The sequence below is a fragment of the Oreochromis niloticus genome, linkage group LG18 (assembly GCF_001858045.2).
Source record: "Oreochromis niloticus isolate F11D_XX linkage group LG18, O_niloticus_UMD_NMBU, whole genome shotgun sequence".
NCBI classification, from domain to species: Eukaryota; Metazoa; Chordata; class Actinopteri; order Cichliformes; family Cichlidae; genus Oreochromis; species Oreochromis niloticus.
Genome location: NC_031982.2, coordinates 26147175 through 26167817, shown reverse-complemented (window position 1 = coordinate 26167817; position 20643 = coordinate 26147175). Strand labels below are relative to the sequence as shown.

The 20643-nt window shown below is 37.4% G+C and overlaps 2 protein-coding genes across 2 annotated transcripts; both read left to right on the top strand.

Annotated features, from left to right (window-relative positions):
* The first annotated feature begins 5201 nt into the window (after window positions 1–5201).
* LOC109194442 (leukotriene B4 receptor 1-like) lies at window positions 5202–12555 on the top strand. The gene is made up of 5 exons (XM_019348377.1): window positions 5202–5340; window positions 7755–8352; window positions 9386–9586; window positions 9702–9745; window positions 10945–12555. The coding sequence occupies exons 1-5, from the start codon at window positions 5243–5245 to the stop codon at window positions 11198–11200; spliced, it is 1197 nt and encodes a 398-aa protein (XP_019203922.1). The 5' UTR covers window positions 5202–5242; the 3' UTR covers window positions 11201–12555.
* A 2638-nt stretch (window positions 12556–15193) lies between these two features.
* LOC100709342 (leukotriene B4 receptor 1) lies at window positions 15194–20643 on the top strand. Its single transcript, XM_019348378.1, has 5 exons — window positions 15194–15305; window positions 17267–17852; window positions 18785–18985; window positions 19101–19144; window positions 20003–20643. The coding sequence occupies exons 2-5, from the start codon at window positions 17286–17288 to the stop codon at window positions 20259–20261; spliced, it is 1071 nt and encodes a 356-aa protein (XP_019203923.1). The 5' UTR covers window positions 15194–15305; window positions 17267–17285; the 3' UTR covers window positions 20262–20643.

The following is a 20643-nucleotide window of genomic DNA, read 5'->3' as shown; positions in this document are numbered from 1 at the left end:
TAATCTGGCCTCCTGTTGCTGCAGCAGTCGGACCGCTCGCTCCGCATCCTTGCTTGACGGCGCTGTATCCTCCTGCCCGCTTGACGCCTAGCTCCACCACACTGCTGTGTCACTGAGCACTCCCTGTAAATTACCACTCACTCCTTTTCTCTCAGGTGTGTCCAATCAGTAAAATAGGGAAAAGGGTGGAGTCTCTCCAGGACAGATTGACGGTGTTACCAAAAACATGCAATATAAATAAAACACTGCACAAAATATAACCAAAACATGCAATATAAAAAATAAATAAACACACTTCACATTAAAACACAACAAAGCAAAACAACATCCGTCCTTCCCTGGATGACATACAGGGGGTTTTACAGTGTAAGATAAACCTGCTTTTTGAAACCCCCATTTGGCCACAAAACAACACAGAGTTTTGCACCTTTTTATAATTATAATTGCACCTTTTTATTACATAGTAATCTCCTTGCAATGTGCATTTGCATGTATCTGGGTCAATCCAGTGCCGGAGCTGTCAGGACTGCGTTCACACAGAAGTGTCACTGAAATGAATCCAAGGGTTTGTGTTTTTCATGCAGTAAATAATCCAAGAAAAGAGGTTAGGGGTGGGGAAAGTCTTTTATTCTTGTTTGTCGTGTGGAAAACAACAAAAAGTATATATTCAGTCTGCTCTCTCTCATTCCTCCTCTATATCATTTTCACTTCAGGTGAGTTTACAGGTATTTATTTATTTCCAACAGCTTTATTTTTCTTTCTGTTATGAGATAGATTAAGACTTTGATAAAGATATAAAATAAAAAACTAAATGTGAATTGTATATTGTCACTTAGAGGATAAGCATAAATTTGGAGTTCCTTTGGAGTTTATGCTTCCTTTACTGCATTACAGCATTAACTGTAATTAATCAGTCTGCACGTGTACGTTCTGAATGATTTTTTTTTTTTGCATAGATGACAAAAGTACTCCCTTATAAACACTGAATCCTAAAAATCTATGTGTAAGCAGTGCTGTACATTTCCAGCAGTACAGAGATAGGACACTTCTATAAATGGAAAGATTTAACGGGCTGTGAAACTGTAAAGTTGATTGGCTAATAAATTGTTTAAAGCAGCACTGCAGTATGATGGATGAGTGCAAAAGACAGGAGGAGCTGCTGAGTGTCAAGTTTATGGGAGGAGAATGATTCCCGTGGATGTGTTGCCCTCGTGTGGTGAAAGCTAGAATAATTTTACTGTAACTTTCCTAAAAAGCAAAGTGAAGTGAATTTTCAAAGTGAAATTGACCAAAAATGATCAGTAAAATGATTTTGGCAACATGATTTCTATTATACATCAAATAGAAACAAAATCAAAATAAATACATGCAAATTATTACTCGTGTTCTTTTATATTGACATTTATACTTCAACATTTCTGCTGCTTTGCTGTCTTTTTTTTTTTGTATGCTGCTTTTATAACTCAGTGTCTCTCTGAGATTGATAAAGTGTTCTGTCGACACAGGAACCATTCCACTCAGGAACCAATCCCAACCACTCCACCACCATGGTTGATATTTCATTTCATTCATTTCGTTGTAAGTGAGAAAACTTACAAATTCATCAGAGGCCCAAATAATTATTTCTCCCAGTTTACTGGAGGCTGAGTCTTCACTAGTTTGCTTGGCTGACGTTGGGGTTGAGCTAAGGGTTGGCGAGAGTGCCACAGATTAAAGTCTATTATCAAGTTATCCAGTGAATGTCGGTAATCTTCTTATTTTTTTATATAATACTTTCTTTTAAGGGGGCTCTTGGTCCCAGGCAGACACATTTTCACAGAATCACGTACATCACATACAATCACATACAAGGTCTTGAATAATCAGGCCCCATCTTATCTTAATGACCTCATACTGCCGTATCAGCCCATTAGAGCATTTTGCTTTCAAACTGTGGGCCTACTTGTTGTTCCTAGAGTATTCAAAAGTAGAATGGGAGGCAGAGCCTTCAGCTTTTAGGCCCCTCTTCTGTGGAACCAGCTTCCAGTTTGGATTTGGGAGACAGACACTATCTCTGCTTTTAATATTAGGCTTAAAACTTTCCTTTTTGATAAAGCATATAGTTAGGGCTGGATCAGGTGACCCTGAATTCTCCCTTAGTTATACTGCAGTAGGTGTAGGCTGCTGGGGGAAGTAGTTCTCCTTCAGTCACTATTTCTAGTCACTATGTGTTTATAGACCTCTCTGTATTTAATCATTATTTATTATTATCTCTGGCTCTCTTCTACAGCATCTCTTTTATCCTGTCTTCCTCATCTCACCCAAGCCAGTCATGGCAGATGACTGCACCACCCTGAGCCTGGCTCTGATGGAGGTTTCTTCCTGGTAAAAGGGAGTTTTCCTTCCCACTGTCACCAAAGTGCTTGCTCATAGGGGGGCCATATGACTGTTGGTGTGATTTGACGCTGTATAAATAAAATTGAATTGAAATTGAGGTTTATTTAAAATGTCTAATAAAAAGAAACCCTCAGTTTATTTTGTAAATTAAAGGCAATGAACTTCAATAAAAGGACAATCACATCTTTCACTAAGTGTTTACTGTATGAGCACAGGATGAGTTCATCTTAAAGGGTGACAGATGGTTCTGGGAAACTAAATTACTTCCTCATTTTACTTTTTTCCTAATTTACACTTTTAGTTCAACTAAAACTACAAACTAAAAATATTATACACAAATTTCCAAGTAATTAATTGTTTGGACGGCACTTTTACTGACCACTCAAAGCACTGCACACATTTACATTCAAATCAAAATGATCTGTTTTTATTTTGGTCTGTAGAGCTATCTTCCACTCAAGTTTATGTTGGAATTACTTACCCAAATAAAAGTTCAACTTTTAGAGTTTAATCTTAAAAATTAAACTCCTTAGACATTCTTTTGCAAGCATGTCCTAGGTCATGACAGGCAGTATTAACCTAGATTTTTAAAAGTAGTGGGAATAAGTGGACCAGAAAAAACCGGCAGAAGCAGGATAAACTCAACACTTGAGCCCTGCGTGATTTCAGATGTAAGTGCGTTGTGGTATGAGGAAACACTGAATCATCGTGCTGCTGGTGGTTACCACATCTATGCACATGATGGAAATGTGAAAATTCTGATGTGAGTGAAAAGAAATTACCGTTAACACTGACAGAGTTGAGATGAGGTGAGAATTTCTTAAAATTATTACATATGGCTTGTTTAAACATGTTGAAAGCTTTTAAACATGGACAGAGATTTTGCTAAAATACATCTGCGCTATAAAAGTCCACTGTTTTTGAAATTTACCTTAATTTATTCTTGAAATGAATGCATGACACACACACATTTAAAAGACACAAAGTATCCTACCATCAGACTGAATTTTAAACCTGTGACACTAAGAGAAATGATACATAAGGAAAAGTGAGAAAATTTGTCTGATTTTTGTTTACATAAACACATTTTCACTGTAAACTGATGTAGAATAATATCAAACTAGAGCATCAAACTCACCAGACTGCAGGAAATGAATGTCTGATGCTAAAGTTTTTCTGGCAGAGGCTATCAAGGCTCGTTTCTACTACGGAAATAAAGAAAAATAAATAAATTACAAGGCGTTTGCTGTTGAAATTCTCAAGTTATTATCAAAATTTGGATTGATTCACTCAAAGAGGTTTTTTCCCCTCTTTTTCATTTTATTCAGTGGTGCAAACAAACCTGAGTAAGGGAACCGCTAAATACACTAAATACATATAATGAATGAACTGATTTCATCTTAAAGAACGGCATGCTGGGAAACTGAACCACTTCCTCACTTTTCTCTTAAAATGAACTCTCAAGCATATTTACCATTTCAATATCTATAAAACATTGAATCCATTCTCAGTTATTTTAAGACCACCTTTCACTGCTACAATCAGAGCCTCCTCCTTTAATTAATATACACTCCAAATATTATTGACATGTTTCCAAATAATGAATTGTTTGGTCTTTCTTGGACTTTTGGAGTTTTTGGACTGGAACTTTTCTAGTCTTCCTGAACACTTAAAGTCTTTTACCCATCATTTTGACAATTTGTATCAAAATGATGGAATGCCAATTTCCAGTCCAGGTTATTTTGATGTTATTTACCCAGTTTTTGATATTTAGGTTGAGCTAATGTAAATAAATCATGTTTCAAAATCCAAAAAATGTTAAAAATCTATTGAATCACTCTCACAAATCACATTTTAAAGCTTTATTTGACCAGGAAATGTAACTGTTTTAAGCCAAGACAGGCAGGATCAAACTAGTTTTTTCAGGGAATAAGTGGACCAGAAAAAGCCGGCACAAGCAGGATAAACTCGGTGCTTGAGACCTGTGTGACATCTGAGTTTGACGAAAGATTGAATCACCACAGTGGTTACATGGATAATGATGATGAGAGCTCAGGAGATGTGACAACATTGATATAGTAACAGGATGTTAATGCAGCCACCCTCAGTTGAGCTACTTTGGTTGTCAGATGAAGTGCAGTGTAGAAAAATCGTTAACTGAACAGCTGAGAGCAAGGTTTGTGGAATCTTTGAGCAACAGGGTCATGATTTTTGAAAAGTAAAACGAGTATTTTTTGTTTGTTTGTTTGTTTAGTAGTTGCATTTGAGGTTATCTGATTGATTGTGTTTGAGCATGGTTTCTCCATTTCAACAGCTTAGAGCAGATAATTGCGGCTTCACTAAAGGTAGACATGCATAACCTGGAATTCCTGGAAGTAAAAGGGAAAAAAGCGTCATTCACTCAGTCCGTGAGCTTCACATTTGGGTTGGGCTTCTCCAAATTTTCTTTCACCGTTTCATGGAAAGCAGCATTCCTGTCAGTGACGGAGACTTGTATGAACAAGAATGTTTTGTTGATGCGTGTCTATTCTCTAAAATGCAAGCTTTTAAATTTTATCTATACGCCTCGGGTGCTTATAATAACAATTGACTCAGGGTGAAAAGCGCCTCAGGAAACAGAGAAATGCATTATGGTACCTCACACTGGAACATGTTATCTTAAAGAATGCATGCTTTTTTTAATAAATAATAACTGAGTGAAGACTCTGTTTTAGCACAGGGTATTGAAAAAAGAATCCCAGGACAATCATACATCGAGATAATACAAAGGTTTCGACAGAAAAGGGGAGTGAGAGGGTTTTAAGGAAGGACATGCCTCTCTGAAGCGCTCCCTTAACCCACAGCATGTTACAACCTGCGAGGCGAGATGTTATGGTTTGAGCTCACAGGAGCACTGTCAGAGCTGGTGAGCAGCGGATATTTCAACGCGATACATATCACAAAGAGAAAATACATCTTGAAAAGGTGAGTGGATTATAAACAAAAACATTTAGCACCTGTTTTTCTGGACCACCTGTTATTTTTTTGACAAGTGAATTTATTTCAAAGCTAAAAAATATCTTAAAATAATTTTTCTGAAGTCAGTTATTGATACAAAATAACATGTTTTTTAAAACCCATTACATTATCGGAATGCTTAAATGCACATTTATTGGCTTTTTCGCAGTTCTTTACTTTTCAGACTTTCTAAAGTGGATGATAATTTTTTTTATCTCTTTTATTTCGTTCTCAAATAAATACCTGAAAATAAATTACTTCTTCTCATAATGTCATGATATGATGACCAGCTTCTGAACCCATAAACTTCCATCACTCACGTTTATGTATTCATTTATTTGTGGTCAGTGTGCACAGATACACAAAGGCTTTTACTACAGTGCGCAAAATTGACTCAGAAGCCAACTGTTTGTACTGCACTTCCAGTGAGAGACTGTAGTGAGACAAGTAAGGAACAAAAAAAACAAACTTCAATGTGAACCAAAGACTGTTGAAATAATGCTCTTCGATGCAGTATTTGCTGTTAGTATCATTGTTTAGTGCATTTTAGCATGCTGTTTATGAGATTATTAGGGAGACAGGACAAAACACATGCTGTGGAAAAGAGCCAGAGATAATAATAAGTATTGATTTAATAGAGAGAGGTCTATTAACAAGTAGTGAGTAGAAAAAAAAAGATGACTGAAGAAGAAATACTTCCCATGAATCATGGCAATCCTTCAGCATCCTACGCCTATTGCAACCTAACTAAGGGAGCATTCAGGGTCACCTGATCCAGCTCTAAGAATCTGGTTAGATCTAAGATTTTTAGGGCCAAGTACATCACCTCAGTTTTATCTGAATTTAGAAGCAAAAAATTAGAGGTCATCCAGGTCTTTATATCTTTAAGACATTCCCGCAGTTTAACTAATTGGTGTGTATCATCTGACTTCATGGAAAGAGAAAGTTAGGTGTCATCTGCATTGCAGTGAAACTGTATGCGATTCCTTCTGATGATACCGGATAAAGGAAGCATGTATAATGTAAACAGAATTGGTCCTAGCACTGAACCCTGTGGAACTCCAAAATTAACCTTAGTGTGTGAAGAGGACTCTCTATTTACATGAACAAACTGGAGTCTAATAGATAAATATGATTCAAACCACAGCAGCACAGTACTTTAAGATATATATACAGCATGCTCTTATCACTGTAATAAAGTCTTGTGGTCAACAGTATCGCACTGAGGTCTAGCAGAACAAGCACAGAGATGAGTCCACGGTTAGAGGCCATAAGGAGATCATTTGTAACCTTCACTAAAGCTGTTTCTGTGCTGTGATGAGCTCTGAAACCTGACTGAAACTCTTCAAATAAAATAAGTTGGTGTTGAAATTATTGACACAACACAACAACACAGTTTTCTGTATGGTATGCCCACTTAAATCTATTTCATGTTTTTAAATTTATATTTCTTTTTATCCCTTACCTGTGACACATTCACATGAGTAGACCTCACTATGAAATACGGACACATATAGCTGTAGTCAGAGGTTTACATCCACTCATCATGGGGATGAATGTCATGGTAATTTTGAGCTTTTAATTGTTTAGTTTAACTTTTTTCTGCTTAGAATCATTGTACAGCATACATGTTTAATGACTTTTAAAATTCAAGAATTGGATGTACAGGTTTGAATTTATATTGGATTTTCTCGAAGATAATGAGTTGTGCTAAAGTTTCTAGAATGTCTTTTAAATTGAGAAGGGTGTCATGTTTCACTGTGTGGCTGGCAGGAAATAGAACCCAAACGCAGGACTCATACGCGGGGAGGGATGAACTACAAACGGCAGCTTTATTGCTGGAAAAACACATAAGCATTAAGATAAAGACAAGGAGGTATAAACAAGAAACTCAAATCAAATACCAGAGACACGAGGAAGCTACACTGGGAACACAGGGAACTTGGAGCGCGGAGGAAACACACAGCGTGAGGGGACTGGTCTCCCCAAATCTCTGACCACAACGCTACTGAATTTTTTTGATCTCTGCTTAAAAGTTGTGTCTATACCAAAAAATCCACCAATTTAAATTAACTCTACTATTTATGCCAAGAAGAATGATCAGATAGTTATCCACAATTATACTAGAAGCTTGTTAATGGCTAACAAAAGCCTTGGTTGAGGTGAAACTTGCTAAGGGATATTTAAACAAATATTAGTGGAGGTGTACATATATATTTGACCCTGTACATATACTTTTGACTCTGTGGATTAGAGAAAACCCAAGCTTTATAAGTGCAGGTAGGGAATATGTCTGTTAAGTATGTATGTTGAAGCTCTTTCTTGACTAGTAATTCATGTTTCAGTTGGAGAGTCAAAAAAACAATGGGTTTTTCTTTCAGGTTCAGAAGTTCATCTAGCATGAACAACATAAGTGTCTCATTCCTGACTGGCCCAGAGACTACTCCTGACCCTGATGAGGAAAATGATGTGAAAAATAACTATTCCACAGCCATTGGTGCCCTCATCTTCAGCTTGGTCTTCCTCCTGGGTGTCCCTGGAAATCTCTTCATTGTCTGGAGCATCCTGGCTCGCTGCCGACAACGCTCAGTCACCACCCTCCTCATCCTCAACTTGGCATGTGCTGATGGGTTCCTCATGGCTCTCTCCATCTTTTTCATCATCTTACTGGTGTTGCGGACGTGGATCTTTGGTAACGCCATGTGCAAAATTGTGTTCTACCTGTGCCACTCCAACATGTATGCATCAGTCTTTCTGATAACCCTGATGAGCGTGAACAGGCTGTTGGCCGTGATCTTTCCACACACACTGTATCGCCTGATCACCAGGAAGGTTGTGAGGAGGGTGATCCTAGGCACATGGGTGCTAGTGATTGTCATGTCTATCCCCTCGTTGGTGTTTCGAGATGTGAAAGAAGTAACTGATGAAATGAATCAAACAACATATTTGTGTGCACCCAATCACACGCTGCGTAGACACGTAAGTACATTTGTGTTGGTTGTCTGTCTGGCACCTATCTGATTAGATTCATAACCATATTTGTTTCCATCATCAAAATGCCTTCGAAAAACCTTCTGCCCGTGAGAGCCCGTGAAATCGTGAATGAGGTATTGAACATGATCACATGCTTTGAGCAAAAGGGCCAGAATTCTTCATTCATGACTTAATTAATAAAAGAAAAAATGGTTCTTTAAAAGACTGGTTAAATGTTGTTGGGGAAATCTACGCAATGGAAAAAATGACTTACATTCTCAGATTAAAGGAGGATATTTTTGATGTTTGTTTATTTCTCCTGAAATGTGGTATATGTCTGTGTTTAAACTGTAACTATTGATAAAAACTACAGTGTCAAAAAAGAAAAAAGAAAAAAAATGGTAATACCATTTTATAATACTCCACATTTTATTAGATATGATTTCATGAACAATTAGACAGCTAAAACATTTACCTATTTTAACAGGAACACACTATCTGAAACTGAGATGAAAGAAATATTGCTGATGTGTTTGTTACTGTGTTTAAGGCCTTGGAAGCTGCAGCTTAACTAGTGTTCAAAGTGTTGATAAAATAACTAAAATTACACCAGACTGCATGTTTTTTAAGCTCTTGAGCCCACAATAAACACTGATGCATGAGCAGTGGCACTGCACAAAAGTCTGAAAATCATTTTGCATTGATCCTTCATAAATGTAGTAATGTTCTTCTGTAAAACATTCCTTCTTTGCAAGTAAAACTCCTCCTTAAGTAAGGTGGCAAAAGTATTAGAATCAAAATATTCTAAAACTACATAAAGTAAAATGATTTATTTTGCAGAATGGCCCTTTTCAGATCAAAGACCATAACAACATTACTTGGTTTTAGGTCTTCAGATGTTTCATTTTGTCCTCTCATTTGACAAAAAAGAACCAGAGAAGTTGATCAGTTTAAACAGTTTCATAATTTTGGCTCTATTTCTTTGTTTTTCATTTCATATCTAAGGAAACAAGTTTTCTTTATATCCTCTCATGTGCAGGTGAGGTTTGAGTACGCCTTTCAGACAGTGGCAGGATTCATTATTCCTTATGCAATCATTATAACCAGCTACGTTCTCATCCTGAAACGCCTGAGGGAGACCAGGTTTCAACGAAATTTGCGCAGCGAGAAACTCATCCTGGCTATCGTCATAACGTTTGGCCTGTTCTGGTTGCCGTACCACGTCGTCAACATGATACAGGTGTGCAAGGGCATCTTCTCTACCAATAACCCAATAACCACATCAAATCTGTTTGTAAATCGATTATCTGAGCATTCGATTGAATACTGAGTGGAGTTTTTATTTTTCACCCAAGGTGGCAGCTGCGTGGTACCCAAAGGACTCAGAAACAAGAAAACGGTGAGTAACTGAAGATTTTCATAAACATGGTGCTAAAGTTAGTGAAGTACAATATTGTCATTTTATGCATTATGTCCAGTAATAACAATACTCTGTAATTCAAAGCTGATATTGGTAGTATGTCTCTGTGCATGCAGTGACATACACCTAGATTTAATTTTTACCATCCAGTAAACTGAATATACTATAATTGTAAAGAGTTTGAATGTGCCGCCATCTTCAGTAATAATATTATCAAAATATTCCAAAATCTGGAGAAATCTCAATATTCGGGCTTCATGTGACACTGCATTAAAAGCAGGCAGGATTCTGTTGTGGAAAAATCACTGCAGGGGTTCAGGACCACTTCCAGAAATCTCTCTGTGAATACCATGTTCACCTTACCATCCAAAAGGTTGAAGCTCTAACAAACAAGAGACAGAGCTGGGTATCGTCACTGATTTCTAGAATCGATTCGATTCAATTCAATTCAATTCAATTCAATTCAGTTCAATTCAATTCAATTCAATTTTGACCCAGACAGTCAGAGATATTATAATTCTGATCATTTGTCAGTACTGGCACTTGTGAGACTTCATCAGAGGTGTAAGCAACACAGCAGATGCCTTTGTGTCAAAGCAACTGAGGGTAAAACACAGAAAAAGATTAAGGAGAGTTTCCTGGCCTGGCTTTTTATAGCAGATAACCTTAAAAATATTCTGCAGTAGATCAAAAACGTAAGAAAACCATAAATCAGTATATGGACATTACTGATGCTGCTGAAGTGAAGCAGTGTAAAGATACAGAGGGTTTATTAGAGACAACGCGGCCTACAACGCTGTAAACAATGGTAGACTGGTGGGTAATGGGAAACTGTTCTTGAAGTACACTGAGAGAGAGCAAGAGAGAGAGAGAGAGAGAGAGCTGTGCAGGAATTGTGATTTTATTGTGGTGGAAAAGACTGCAGAGAAAATTCAGAATCAGAATACTTTAATTATCCCTGGGGATTATGTGGTTGCAGACCCCTGAAGGGAGAAGCCAAAAGAATAATAATAAAAAGACTCAGAAAGCATCTTTTTAAGGAAGGTCTCAATATGTCTTGATACTGCAGGTGATGATTAAGGGGTACTTGAGTCAGTCAGACGAGGCTATAATGGCACTCTGTACAAAAACAATCACGATCAATGTGAAAAATCCAACTTTAACTTTCTTCCCTGCAGATTGCGTGATATCGCCGACTTTACCCGAGCGGTGGCCGCAGCTTTGTCCTTCATCAGCAGCTGTGCTAACCCCGTCCTCTACACCTTTGCCGGGAAATCCTATATCAAGAATAATGGCTTTGCCTTTATGGCTAAGCTGTTTGAGGGAACATCATCGGAAACAGGAACCAAAACCACCCGGTTCACAGCAAAAGACGATCTGGGAAAGAATAACGTTGATTCTGAAAATCATACACTGGCCACTCTACAAAATTGATGTTGAATGAACTTAATGCACTTAACAGACTGTATATAAATGAGAACACTTAAAATTGTGTAAATCTTTAAATGGAATATGTAGCTTGAGCATTTGAGGCCACAGACGATAAGCACCAGCACAGTATATTTAGAGTCTGATAACAGGGTTTAAGTGGAAGTCAGAGGCACAGGAACAGCCAGGCTACCTTTGCCTGCATGCACCTGAATATCTGTAAAGTGTATAGGACTGTACATACTTTTGTTGTGTGTAACATTATGTGTATGTGAGAATGCTACTTAACATAGAAAGCAGACTCAGGTGAGGGATTTCATGCTTAGTGTGTTCATTTATAGTCAGGTGAATGAATGAAGATGGGATGGTTGGGGAAGTTTGGCCTTACAGAGACACAGATTGAATGGTTTATATGACACTGTGTGTGTGTGTTTTTTAAATGCAACTGTTAAGAATTGTAAATGGCTGTACCCAAAAGGCAGACTCACAAAATTGCCATAAAGCTCAGTAGGTTGATTTATAATGATATAACTATATAAAATGAGCTGACAAAGAGTGATGTAGCCTAGGTGGGCCTAGGACGTAGTCTAGGAGGGTCATGAGAGAGAGAAAACAAGTGTAAGTGATGACTCGCAGGGAGGAGAAATAAGTAGTTCAGCTCAGAGGAGACATTGTGAAGTATTCCTCAAGGCAGGCCTAAGCAAAATTAGGTTTTTGGGGCCTTCTATTACTGTCAGTAGTACTGCTTAGTGATCATTCACACACCTACTATTATCTTATTTCATTTTCTAATGTTCCATTATAAATATGCTTGTGAAACTAGATGTGAGAACTCTTTGTTGCTGTTAGATTGAGCTTTAGCACTGTAGATTACAAAGAATCAGAAACAATTTGCACACTTGCAGAAAAATAATTCAAATAATATTTAGCAAAGTCAGCATCTCCCCCTAATGGCCACACAGAGAAGCAATATACAAAACCTCAAAGAGCTGCACAGTTGCAGCAGTGTTGTTGCATCATCTTATTGCCAGCCTGGAATGTTTTAACCCATCTATGGCTTTAATCTGAATTGGTAGTAAGTTCAGCTGCAAGTGTGCCTGGGATTGATTTACACGTGATATTCAGTGTGATATAATATTGTAATGATTGTTAAAGGCTATTCTACTGTGACAGGTTGACTATCTGTGTGCACTGTTGTTGTTTCTTTAAGAGACATGTTTGGTTGTGCTGCAGGAAAAGTCAGTGAGTGTGTGCAGGAAGGGAAAGGGGGTTCTTGTTGTTCGGAGCTGGAGAGGAGTTGTACCGGAGGTCTCGGGGTTAACAGCCCGTGTCCTATACAATAAACCGTGGTAAGATCAAAACGTCTGGTCCTTGAGAGCATATGTGAACATTACAATATTAACTCTCCTAAAAGTACTCCAAGACCACATCGATGACTCATCCAAAAGATCACAATTATTAATTACCACTTTTTCACACAGGGACATATAGGTTTGGATTTGTTTTCCTCAATAATAAACACATTTAGAAACTGCTTTTAGTGTTTGCTTCTGTTGTCTTTTTCTAATTCTCTGAAACATTTAAGTGTGACAAGCATGGTTGAGACATTCTTTAGAATTGCCACAGGTATATGTCATATATTTTAAAGCTACAGAAAGCTTTTAAACATGGTAAATGGACTGATTCTTATATAGCACTCTTCTACTCTGAGCTTTCAAAGCACTTTGTGCACTTTTTTATGCTTTTCCAGTGTAATTGCATTCTATGTAACATTCACTCTCCAATAGATGCAGCGGTGAACACTGCACACTGTACTGCTTCACGGCGTGTGCAGCCCTTTACATGGCTGTAGAACAGAAGCATAGGGCCCTTTGAAGGGCTGTAAAGCAAAGGCCTGCGGCCCTTTGAATGACGGTACAGCAAAAGCAGGTGACCCTTTAAATGGCTGTACAGCAAAAGCATGCGGCCCTCTATGGCTGTACAGTACATGTGTACTCACCCTCCCCGTTGATAGGTAGAAAAGTAGCTAAGTAGCTCTATTGAAAGGAAATGCTTCAGATCATCCTTGGAGCATACTCTGCAGGGCCTAGGGTGTGACATGGGTGATCTCCATATGCATGTGCTTTGCTGAATAAAGAGTTGAAGTTGGACTTCACCGGCTCCAAGTGACTTCTTGCCATCAAAGAATCGGGTGAAGCCGGCGTGCTTCGACAGTTTGCATTACAAGTTTTTTGGAGTCAATAGTGGGTTTTTTTTTCCAGCTGAGTAACAAAAGGATCGGAGAGATCGAGTGAGGATCTCGACACAATACATGAGAAAAGCTATGAATATAAATAGAATAAAGTTACATTTTAAAAAATGCCAGGTGGAGCAAACTCAAAAATATAAATTATTAGCACATATTTCAAATTAAATTTTTAAAAATTTGTCTTATTGTCTCAAACTTTGGAGTAACTTGAAATTTTTAGACATTTTGAGATACAGCTGACTTTCAAAGATTTTAGATGTGGTCCAAAGCAGTTTTATCAATTATGTCAAGGCCAGCTTTCATTGCTGCCATATTTCTTCAGCCCATAGTTGGACTGGGAATTTTCTAGACTTATTCACCACTCAAAGCACTTTACACATTTAAATAGACAATTCTCTGAAAAATTTGAATCATATGTACTTCTGTTATTTCATTTTATTCTTATTTTAAAATATCTGTCATTTATGCCATCTGTTAATATAATGGAACTAAATGATGTTCGCCTGATGGTGCTCAATGTGCAAATTTTACATTGATTTGTTTATTACATGGGGGAGGAGGGAGGGAGGACAAGACAAAGGACAGGGGGAGATGCTGACAATACAGTGGGATGCAAAAGTTTGGGCAACCTTGTTAATAGTCATTATTTTCCTGTATAAATCATTGGTTGTTACAATAAAAAAATGTCAGTTAAATATATCAAATAGGAGACACACACAGTGATATTTGAGAAGTGAAATGAAGTTTATTGGATTTACAGAAAGTGTGCAATAATTGTTTAAACAAAATCAGGCAGATGCATAAATTTGGGCACGACAAAAAAAGAAATGAATTCAATATTTAGTAGATCCGCCTTTTGCAGAAATTACAGCCTCTAAGTGCTTCCTGTAGGTTCCAATGAGAGTCTGGATTGTGGCTGAGCACACCAGGTGCTTAGGGGGAAAGGTATATTGCAGTGGAATCAAAGCTAAGTTATTGATTACTCTTTTATATGGTTGTTTATTTGTTTTCTTTTAATTCCTCTAATTCATCAGATTCAAGATAAATCCCAGTCAAAAGTGAAAAAGAGAATAACACTTCCAGCAGGCTCCTGGTAGATAATTTTGAGATTGAAGAAAAAGAAATCTGTCAAAATTCACAAGATTTTATGTAAATGTAAAGTGACATTCCTTTAAGTTTTGATTTACTGTAATGTAAAAGTACAGAAAGTTTCTGTATTTTAATTATTTTAAAAAAATCGATTTTTTTTTTTTATGGCTGTTGGAATATTATTAAAACATTTTTAACACATTTCTTTGTTTTGTTTTGTCTTGTTTCATTTTGTTTTATATTGTGAAGAGCAGCATCTTCGTCAGTGACAGAGCCTTGTATGAACAAGTAGGTTTTGCTGTTGTGTGTGTGATCTCTAAATGCGTGTTTGCGCTTGTGTGCCCAGCATACATGACACAGTTAAGTCTTTTGAATCATCTAACCCTCCCGGGTGCTTTTCATTGCACAACACTTAGCTTGGAGTTAAAAGTGCCTCCGGACACAGAAAAATGCATTCTGGTACATCACATTGGGACATCCGTTTTTAAAGAATGCATATAAAAATAACAGAGTTCATATTCTGTTTTAGCACAGATACACAGATACAGAAAAATTCTACACGACACTCATACATGGTCATGAATGCAAAGCTTTAGACAGAAAACGGAAAAGCGGGACTTTTAAGGAAGGGCATGCCTCTCAGCATCCCTCCCCTCACTGACAGCATGTTATAGCCTGCGAGGCACGAAAGGGTTCAGTTCGGTTTTTATGGTCTCACAAGAACACCTTCAGACTTCGGGAACACATCACAGAGCGATAACAAACCATAAAAAGGTGAGTAATATCATAAATGAACATTTAGCATATTTTCTTTTGGACCTCCTTTTGATATTTTTGATACATGGGTTAATTTCAAAATTTAAATTAATGCATACCAAATGGTTTACAAACCTTCTGCATGTTATGGAGCCCTAACATATAAAGTTATTGGCATTCTTTGCAGTTCTTTTATGATTCCCAGTTTTTAACCAACATTTTTTGGGGGTTTTCTACCCAAAGAAATGCTTGAAATTGAATTAGATAAAGACAATCACACCACTTATTTTTTCTTTGCGGTCAGTGTACAGATGCGTCATACTTTTTACTACATTGTCCAAAATTGACTCAGACAATGTCTGTGACTTCTGCACTTCAGTTTTCTATGTGAAAAAATGAGGTGAGAAAAAGAAAAAGAAAAAAAATCAAGTTGAATCAAAGACTATGTCGAAACACTGTTCTTTGACGCAGTGCTGCCAACGTTCAACGTGTTTTAGCATGCTGCCTCTGAGGGCTGAATCGTTGGCTAGAGTCTTGGATACAAATATTTTAGAGGCTGTGTCAGGGTAGCACATGTCCCTCTTTAAAAAAAAGTATTAGTCATTTTTTTTAATCTTCCGTATATGTATATGACTTCTGGTTATTATGTTGTTTTTTTATTGAATGAACCAAATTGTCAAAGAACTCCGTGTTCAGTAATTTCTGTCACTTTTTGCCTCTTACATACCTTTCTATCTGTTTCTATATCTTTTCAGGTAATGTCTTTTTTTACTGCAGAGGGATGATTCAATGGAAATACCACTTTTAATTATAACTTATGTGTCGGTGTGGAGCTCTCGATCATATGCCCATTCGAACCACTTGTTCATATTTTTCACCTCATGTTTCATTTTACCGATTACCTAAATGACACATTAGCAGGCCTCACAACTAGAAAAAATACAGTCACATAATTAAGAGATGTTGTTTTTATATATAACTATATTATAAATGATGTTTTATAATATCTAAGTATATCACTGGTTGGAGATACAATACGTATGTGCATTTGTTTGATAAAATTTTAGAGTTTCAATATTCATCTACCAGAAATATTAAAGTAAACAACTATATCTAATTTGCTTAACACAGACACAAAATAGGTTGTGGTTTTAGGAAGTGTCTGAAATCCAGCTGTACAGAGCTGATGGTAAATGTCAAAAAACACACTCTACCAAAGTCAAACACTGTTGTTTTCATTTTTGTATAAATTTGTTCAGATCAGTTAAGTAAGATACGATTTAGGCTTTAGCGGTGCAGGTGAGAAGGTGTTTTGGATGGTCTCCCATGATTTCTGGATTAATGCACATATTGAAGCTCTGTCTTGACAAGTAATTTCTGTTCCATGTGGAGAGTCAGAAAAAGTACTTCTAAGGTGTTTATCTTAACACTTTCATGCATAGTGGTCACTGGAGTGGACAGCTATTTGAAGGCTGTTTTCTTGCATTTGTGTCAGTGTTGATGGTATAATTGCACATAAACCACTACATTGGACACTGATGTGTCAGTCCATACCCTGCCACCCACTGGTCGTTCAATGTTACTATAGATGTATGACGCGTTTCATTGTAATTATTGTTATTTAACCCTGTCATGCATGACTTATGACAACCTTAATCTGGATTTTTTTCTTAAATATTTATTCTAAGTATTTATACATTTTTTTCATGCCTAAAGATGAATAAAAATACTTTAAAAAATCCAGATTGAGGTTGTCATAAGTCATGCATGAAAGGGTAAAATTATAAATGAATGAAAGAATAAATAAATAATATTGTAGTGGCAATCTGCTAACCTGACAGTTCCATGCTGAAAACTGTAAACACGAAGTTAGCATTTATCAAAGTGCTACTTTAGTGTTTTGGACGTCATTAGTTTTGTTTACTAAACTGTTGACTGAGTTTGTGTTTGAGGTTCTAATGTTTTTTCCCCACTTTCAGGATCAAAAATTCTTCTACAATGAGTAACATGAGTCTCCCACCTCTGACAAACCCCACCCCTGAACCGGAAGGTAGCGCTGTGAGCAATACCTATTTTACAGCCATTGGTGCCCTCATCCTCAGCTTGGTCTTCCTCCTGGGTGTCCCTGGAAATCTCTTCATTGTCTGGAGCATCCTGGCCCGCACACGCCAACGCTCAGTCACCACCCTCCTCATCCTCAACTTGGCATGTGCTGATGGGTTCCTCATGGCTCTCACCATCTTTTTCATCATCTACCTGGTCATGCAGACGTGGGTCTTTGGTAACGCCATGTGCAAAATTGTGTTCTACCTGTGCAACTCCAACATGTATGCGTCAATCGTTCTGATAACCCTGATGAGCGTGAACAGGCTGTTGGCCATAGTCTTTCCACACACACTGTATCGCCTGATCACCAGGAAAGTTGTGAGGAGGATGATCCTAGGCACATGGGTGTTCGTGATGGTCATTTCCATTCCCTCATTGGTGTTTCGACGCATAAGACAAGATTTTGCTCAAGACAAAATAAAACTTGTGTGTGCACCCAATCACACACTGCCTGAACATGTAAGTACACTTGTGTTAGCTATCTTTCTGCCACTGATCTGATTAGTTTGATAACTATATTTATTGTCATCCATAAAATGCCTTCAAAAATCATCTGTACATTTGAGAGCCCGAGAAATAGTGGGTAAGCTACTGAACATGATAACATATATTGAGTAAAAGGTCCAGAACAACTAGCTGAAATTGAGGCTTTTTTAAAGTTTTGTTTTGTTTTTGAATAAAGATGCATTAATAACTTAAACATCTGCACAAGCTGATATCAGCTTTCTTAGTTCATATCAGTTTATTTCATGATAGAGTGCTGAATTGGTGAAGAAAGAAAGAGAGAAAGAGAGAGGAAGAGAGAGAGGAAAAAAAGCTTATTACAAAACCACTTAATCAAAAATGAATATAAAAGAAAAAATGGTAAGGCTATTGTGTGATACTCTACATTTTATTAGATATGACTTCATGAACAAGTAGACAGGTGAAAACATTTGCTTATTTTAACAAGAACACATAATTTGAAACTGAGATGAAAGAAATGTTGCAGATGTGTTTGTTACTGTGTTTAAGGCCTTGAAAGCTGCAGCTTAACTAGTGTTCAAAATGTAGTTAAAATAACTAAAATTACACCAGACTGCATGTTTTTTAAGCTCTTCAGCCCACACCATAAATACTGATGCATGAGCAGTGGCACTGCACAAAAGTCTGAAAATCATTTTGCATTGATCCTTCATAAATGTAGTAATGTTCTTCTGTAAAACATTCCTTCTTTACAAGTAAAAGTCCTCCTTAAGTAAGGTGGCAAAAGTATTAGAGTCAAAATATTCTAAAACTACATAAAGTAAAATGATTTATTTTGCAGAATGGCCCTTTTCAGATCAAAGACCACATTGACATGACTTAGGTATTTAATCTCTAAGGAAATGGCTTTATATCCTCTCATGCAGGTGAGGTTTCAGTACACCACTGAGACAGTGGCAGGATTCATTATTCCTTATGCAATCATTATAACCAGCTACGTTCTCATCCTGAAACGCCTGAGGGAGACCAGGTTTCAACGAAATTTCCGCAGCGAGAAACTCATCCTGGCTATCGTCATCATGTTTGGCCTGTTCTGGTTGCCGTACCACGTCGTCAACATGATACAGGTGTGCAAGGGCATCTTCTCTACCAATAACCCAATAACCACATCAAACCTGTTTGTGAATCGATTATCTGAGCATTTGATTGAATACTGAGTGGGGTTTTTATTTTTCACCCAAGGTGGTAGCTGCGTGGTACCCAAAAAACTCAGAAACAAGAAAACGGTGAGTAACTGAAGATTTTCATAAACATGGTGCTAAAGTTAGTGAAGTACAATATTGTCATTTTATGCATTATGTCCAGTAATAATAATACTCTGTAATTCAAAGCTGATATTGGTAGTATGTCTCTGTGCATGCAGTGACATACACCTAGATTTAATTTTTACCATCCAGTAAACTGAATATACTATAATTGTAAAGGGTTTGAATGTTCCGCCATCTTCAGTAATAATATTATCAAAATATTCCAAAATCTGGAGAAATCTCAATATTCGGGCTTCATGTGACACTGCATTAAAAGCAGGCAGGATTCTGTTGTGGAAAATCACTGCAGGGGTTCAGGACCACTTCCAGAAATCTCTCTGTGAATACCATGTTCTCCTTGCCACCCAAAATTGCAGGCTTAAGGTCTGACAAATGAGAAGTCATATGTTACTAGGATGTACAAAATTAGAAATGAATACATCAAAGAGTCGGCTCAGGTTAAGCCGACAGAGGTAATATTAGAGAGACAACGCTGAGATGGTATGCACAAGTGCAGAGGAGGGATAGTTGATACACTGGATAAAAGATGTGGAACAAGGAGCTGCCAGGAAGAAGGAAAAGAGGAAGACTGCAGAGTTTCATATTTAGAATACTTTAATAATCCCTGAGGGAATTGTGTGGTTACAGACCCCTGAAAGAAGAAGCCAAAAGAATAATAATAAAAAGACTCAGAAAGCATCTTTTCAGAGAAATCCTCAATATGGTCTTGATACTGCAGGTGATAATTAAGGGGTACTGAGTCAGTGTGACGAGGCTATACTCTGTATAAAAACCATCACCATCAATGTGAAATATCCAACTTTAACTTTCCTGCAGATTGCATGGTATGGCTGAGTCAACCCGAGCAGTGACCTCAACTTTGGCCTTCATGAGCAGCTGTGCTAACCCCGTCCTCTACACCTTTGCTGGGAAATCCTATATCAAGAAAAATGGCTTTGCCTTTATGGCTAAACTGTTTGAGGGAATATCATTGGACACAGGAACCAAAACCACGCGGTTCACAGCAAAAGACGATCTGGGAAAGAATAACGTTGATTCCAACACAGTATATTTAGAATCTGATAACAGAGTTTAAGTGGAAGTAAGAGGCACAGGCACTTTTGCCTGCATGCACCTGAATATCTGTAAAGTGTATGGGACTGTACAATTTTTTTGGAATATCCATCCATCAAATAAAATTGTGATAATATTATGTGTATGTGAGAATGCTATCTAACATAGAAATCAGACTAAGTTGAGTGATTTCATGTTCAGTGTGTTAATTTATAGTCAGGTGAACGAATGAAGATGGGATGCTTGGGGAAGTTTGCGAAGTTTGGCCTTACACAGAGACACAGATTGAATAAATGCTTTATATGACACTGTGTGGGATGTGTTCACAGCTAGTGTGATATTTGTAATTCCTCATTAGCATTTGTGAGCAGCTATATTTCCCTTATAAAAAGACACTGTATTAA

Coding starts and splice junctions, on each gene's coding strand:
- LOC109194442 (XM_019348377.1), top strand. CDS start 5,243: ATGTTATGGTTTGAGCTCACAGGAGCACTGTCAGAGCTGGTGAGCAGC. Junction 5,341..7,754: donor AGAAAATACATCTTGAAAAG/GTGAGTGGATTA, acceptor TTTTTCTTTCAG/GTTCAGAAGTTCATCTAGCA. Junction 9,746..10,944: donor GACTCAGAAACAAGAAAACG/GTGAGTAACTGA, acceptor TCTTCCCTGCAG/ATTGCGTGATATCGCCGACT.
- LOC100709342 (XM_019348378.1), top strand. CDS start 17,286: ATGAGTAACATGAGTCTCCCACCTCTGACAAACCCCACCCCTGAACCG. Junction 17,853..18,784: donor ATCACACACTGCCTGAACAT/GTAAGTACACTT, acceptor CCTCTCATGCAG/GTGAGGTTTCAGTACACCAC. Junction 19,145..20,002: donor AACTCAGAAACAAGAAAACG/GTGAGTAACTGA, acceptor ACTTTCCTGCAG/ATTGCATGGTATGGCTGAGT.